Here is a 5,716-nt window from a genome sequence, read left to right as displayed (position 1 = left end):
CGATTTTAAGCCATGGCTTAAGTTGGAAAGTGAAGATGGTGAGTTCCTAAACAAAATGTGGTGCTCTGTATGTGCATTGCACGTGGATAAGCTGAAAAGGTACCAAAATTTTAGTAGAGCATTTGTGGATGGGCTAACCGAACATAGTACACTCAAACGTGATCAACTCAACAAGCACAGAAAGTCAGAACAACATGTAAGAGCGATGAACATGAGTAGTAACCCGTTTACACGTGCCGAGTTATATGCCCAGACATCCATTGGCAAGTCCATGGCTAAGGGTGAAACTGAAGAACGCGAGAGAGTGAAAAAGTTAATGGACATTAGCTATACGATGGCCATGAAAGAAATTGCTTTCAGTAAGTTTCCACGCATTGCACAATTGGAAATTCGACACAAGGTTCCACTTGGAAATACTTACCTAACGGGATTAAAATGTAAGGAATTCACAGAGATAATCGGTGAGGTAATGGAAAAAGACCTCCTAAATAAGATCAAGGAAACAAAATATGTTTCGATTTTGTCTGATGGTTCGACCGACGTCTCAAATCTTGAGAAGGAATTGGTCTACATTACGTATGTGAAAAATGCTGATGTTTTCACCAGCCTTTTAGCAATACGAAATGTTAAAGCCAGACTCCGGAGCAAAAAACAAAAAAATGATATGTTGTATAAATTAATTAATATATTGAATATATACCGAAGTCACCCTGAAAAAAAGATGAATTATTCATATAAAACGAAAAAACAAAAATCAATCTACAATAATAATGCAGTGGCTATTTTTAGCAATTTTCTTTTTTCACTAAGCCTGGCAGTCGGGTCAAAGGTTGTTTTGGTAATCAATTGAGCGTGACACTGCGTGCGATCGCGAGCTCTATGCAGTGCAGTGGTTGTCTTGTGTAGTGTTGTTTTGGTTGTCGTCAAGATGGTGAAGTATTGTATGGCTTACAATTGTACTAACCGATCAGATCGGGACATTCACGTTATGTACCATCGGCTGCCGTTATCCATCAAGAGAAAACCCTATTTATCCAAATGGATCGAGGCGTTGCGGCTTAAAAATCCACCAATTAATGCGAACTCCAGATTATGTTCGGCCCATTTTACTTGGGATTGCTTCAAAACTTACGGTGGTAAGATGACTTTGAAAGATGATGCAGTGCCATCCATATTTTCGTTCGAGAAAAAAACCGAGAAAAAAACTTACCGTGTACTAAATGAAAAAAAAAAAAAATCCACTAAAAACATCCAGCTTGGGTGTTACATTGCATTAGGCCTAAGGCTAGATTGGAATGTGGCTAGCTGGCTGCTTGGCTGTCTGTAGATGAAGGCCAAAGGCTAGATTGGAATGTGAATGGCTGTCTGTCTGTGGATGAACCTTGAGTAGCAGCTGTTAATTACTAGAAAGGTCTTGATTAAAATTCCATGGATCATCATGGGGTGGTAGCATATATTTTATTTTGATTATAAAATGTAGAATGTGTTCTCACTCATAACCATTACTTTGTAAATACAGTATATTGAATAATCATTGTGTATGTAATTACTGTAATATATTGTTTGATTGTATTAATTGCAGCCTGTAGACGAAGGGCCATCATTTAGTGAATTTCGACCAACTGCAATGTCAACACCGAAGAAGAAAGCTGCACATTTGCAAGGTGCACTGGACACTACCATGGACATCCATGATACAAGTGGAGAAAGTATAGTATCAAAGGGGCTTGATTTGTCCTACATTCAATCAAGAAGCTCAGACAGTACAAGCGATGAGCCAGATGATGTAGTAGACGACATTATTTCATCCAAGAAATTTATAGTCTTTGAGAAAAACCTTGAACAATTGATGATGTGCAGAAATACTACATGCCAGGCAGGAACACCAATTGTTAGTATAAACAATTCATTTAAAGGGAGTGCTGTAATATATGCCGGTTACATAAATGGGCACCCATTCCATTGGGAGTCACAGCCTATTGCTGGTTCCAGATATGCTGGGAATATAGCCTTAGCAGCCTCAACCTTGATTACTGGGAATACCCATTCCACAATGTCAGAGGAAATTTTAGAAACTGTAAATATACAGACTCTAAAGAAGTCAACCTTCTATGAAATTCAATCACAACTGTTGCTTCCAACAATTGAGGCCATGTACACTGCTCACATTGAAGATGTTCAAAACCGTAAGTACACAATACTCTGGCTTCATAGGCCTGTAATTACAGTACCTCCTAAATTTGTTAACTTTTTTCTTGGTTTGGTCTTGTTCATATGATTTGTTTAGTTACATAACAATAGGTGCTATAAATCTTACTCATTGTTTATTATTATTAATTATTATTAATAATAGTTTTGCTATTGTATTGTATTATCATCAGTGCTATCACCCAACTGGAAGATTGGCCTGTCAAAAATAATTAAATACTGTAGCATATTGATATTTATTTCTTAAAATGAGGTTGAATAAAAAACCTATATTTTTATAATTTTATTTTAAATCTTATTACAGGTTACGTCAATCGACCAACCAGAATCACAGTAGCAGGCGATTGCAGGCATGACTCACCAGGCCATAATGCTACTTATGGAACATATTCAGTTATGGATGTGGGTCCATACAGATATAATCTTAGCTTCAAAAACATTGTCTGTCGATGAAACAGATGTGAAAAACTCCCATCACTTGGAGAATGAAGGATTGAAAAGATGCCTAAATGAACTGAAGGTTTGTGAATTATACTTTATACACTAAGTCAAATTATGAGACTTAATATTGGTGCAGTAACATGCACCCCCACCAGGTACCCATTTATACTCGTGGGTGGAGAAATGCAATGCGTATAAAGTGCCATGCTTGAGGTCACAGGCGAAATGCGAGCGAGGGATTAAAATTCCGACCTCGATGTTGGGAAAATAAACCGTTCCAGCTGGGCTAAATTGCCTGTGCCGTAACAGGATTTTGATCCCCAGGATATTGCAAACATTGACTTATGCTGTATTAACAAAACACATTATTTTCAAATTTTTTTAGGATCACCAAGTTTCTATACATACGTTGGCAACTGATCGCCACCCGATGGTAAACAAGACGATGAGAGAACAGTATCGTCAAATAAACCATGAATTTGACATCTGGCATCGGGCCAAAAGCTTGCGTAAAAAACTCTCTGCAGCATCGAAAAAACACAAAGACATGCAGCAATGGGAAAAGTGTGTTGTAAACCATTTCTGGTGGTGTTGTGAGACTTGTGAAGGGGATGTTACCCAATTGTTGGTGAGTACTGTACTATTCATGTATTAAAAATATCAAAACTGAAAAAATTTACGATCATAAAATTTATCAAAGGGTAACTTTTAAAGAAGTTCATACATCCATCCATTCACTGTATGTCCGTTTTTCTAACTTAATCCACCAGGAGCGATGGCAATCTGTGCTAAGACATATTGTAGATGTCCATGAATGGAGGTGTGCAACTAAGTTCTTCAAGTGTGCACATGGAGAACAGGAACCAAAAGCATTGCTTGAGGCAGGAGGTGATGCTCATAAAGCACTTCAGTCAATAGTAATGGAAAAGAAATTTCAAAAAGACATGAAGCTGGTAATTATTTGTAGGGGTGGATCAACAAGCAAATTTTCTGTCCATGTATTCTTCAGTAGGGGCCTACAGTAATTTGTTTAATAATTTTGATGGTGTTTCAGTCAAGTACAGTGTATTTGCATACATATAATCAACTAGCTATATTATGTTTCATTTTGTTTTTGCCAGGTTTCAAAGCAATGTATGTGTCATAACATGCTTTAATTTATAACAATGTTATTATTGGTTGCAGGCAACTGCCTTCTGCCATACAGGTAACCTAGAAGGGTTCCATAGTATGCTGCTAAAGTATATGCCCCAAGAGGTCCATCTTCAACCACGAAGGAACCATTGCAAGAGGACTTCTTGCAGTCTTGGACAATAATATGACTGCAGATAGAGGATACGCCACTTCATGTGGAGGTGAACTGAAGTATGCACCGAGGTGGTCCAAAAGGTCGAAAATATATAAAGGGTATAATTGTTGTATGATTACCGTATATTTGACTCTGTGTTTTTATTACGAGCTAGTGTGAGAGGCTAATCGTAACAGGTCCAAAAGGTCGAAAACATATAGCGTGTACAAAATAAAAGCACCAAAAGACTATACATTCCGAGATGATCTGATAAAAGGCGTGTTTGATTGAGCTATGAGTGGTTAGTATTTTTAGTAATAGTACTGTACATATTTTAATGTTTTTAACTATTTATTTTAAAAAAATAACGGCATTTTTATAACAAAATATGGAAAACAGGAGAAAGCCATTCAATTCCAATTTCTTTTTCTTTATTTGGGAGCTACAAAAATTACAATTTGAATTAATTTTTTTAATTCATTTTTTTCTGTTATTAGCATAATTTTTATTTAACCCTATTGCATGATGTACTAGCAATTGTTAAAAATCTTGCATATTAATTATCAAACAATTACTGTTATTAAATTATTACTGCACATTGCATTCAATATGCCTATACAGGTATTTAAATAAGCTTTGAATTTTAAAAAAATCAAATTGCTTTGAATTTCAGGCAAAAAAAGCCTCACAAAACTGGTTGATAAGTCAATGAAGAAGAGGAAGGAAGACACCAGAGGACCAAAGCCAACCATAGAAGATGCAGTAAAAGCCCACCTACCTCGAAAATAAGTTTGCGATTGTACAAATAGTGACTAGTAAATGATGATACCTGTACATACAGTAATGTAAACAATGCTCTTAAATATACAGTATTTTAGAGCATAAAGTAAAATTGCAATTTCTTTATGATTTTTAACTGTTATGTACAGGTAGGTAATTAGTTAGCAAAAAAATACATAAGAAATGATATGATATAATGATTATCAGTATATTTATTAAAAAATAAACATGAAATATGATAGTTTCACATTATTTCTTATTTCTTAGTTCAACTAGATTTGAGTCAAGTTCATGTAAAACTGATTTTAATCCACAAGTGAATTCTAATATTCAATCTAAGTCAAATTTAAATAAGCCTGGTGCTTTAAACCGTGATAATTCGACTTCCGATAGAAGTAAATCTCAATTCGTATGTTCTTATTGTCGAAAGCCTGGACATGTTATTTCACAGTGCCACCGTTTGAAATCAAAGCAAAATCGGGGTCAACAACAGCAGCAACCTTTGGCTTTGATTTCAACTAAACTTAATGTAAATCATAATTGTAATACATATGAATCAGAAAGCAATTCTAAATTTCGGGTTACAAACACTGAAAATTTTGAACATGAAGTTCGTAGTATGGATCTCTGTTTCAATAGTCTATATTGGACTGTGAGTGAATGATTGTTGTTGACATCTAGTAACATGGACCTTTGTCTCAAGACTCTACAGTGGACTGCGAGTGATTAACGCGACATCGTTTCCTCAGGCCTAGCGACATCGTTCCAAGATTCTAGCGACATGGTTTCCTCAGGCCTAGCGGCATCGTTACTCCAGATTCCAGCTGTAATGTAACTATATGTAAAAGTTGTGTGTGTGTTATGAATATGGTTGTTGTTATATTGTATAGCGCTCATGAGTGGTGGTTATGTTAAATAAAGGGTATAATTGTTGTATGATTACCGTATATTTGACTCTGTGTTTTTATTACGAGCTAGTGTGAGAGGCTATTTGTAACA

The 5,716-nt window shown here is 35.8% G+C and overlaps 1 protein-coding gene across 1 annotated transcript; it reads left to right on the top strand.

Moving 5' to 3' along the window:
* Nucleotides 1–1,341: 1,341 nt before the first annotated feature.
* Nucleotides 1,342–4,239, top strand: LOC117116642. The gene is made up of 5 exons (XM_033260716.1): nucleotides 1,342–2,186; nucleotides 2,513–2,728; nucleotides 3,035–3,277; nucleotides 3,420–3,602; nucleotides 3,835–4,239. The coding sequence occupies exons 2-5, from the start codon at nucleotides 2,561–2,563 to the stop codon at nucleotides 3,964–3,966; spliced, it is 726 nt and encodes a 241-aa protein (XP_033116607.1). The 5' UTR covers nucleotides 1,342–2,186; nucleotides 2,513–2,560; the 3' UTR covers nucleotides 3,967–4,239.
* The last annotated feature ends 1,477 nt before the right edge of the window (nucleotides 4,240–5,716 follow it).

This window comes from Anneissia japonica, unplaced genomic scaffold (genome assembly GCF_011630105.1).
Source record: "Anneissia japonica isolate Jap-2015-1 unplaced genomic scaffold, ASM1163010v1 scaffold1060_len253145_cov167, whole genome shotgun sequence".
Lineage (NCBI taxonomy): Eukaryota > Metazoa > Echinodermata > Crinoidea > Comatulida > Comatulidae > Anneissia > Anneissia japonica.
Note: the sequence above shows the minus strand (reverse complement) of the source record. Positions and strands in the feature narration are given on the sequence as shown.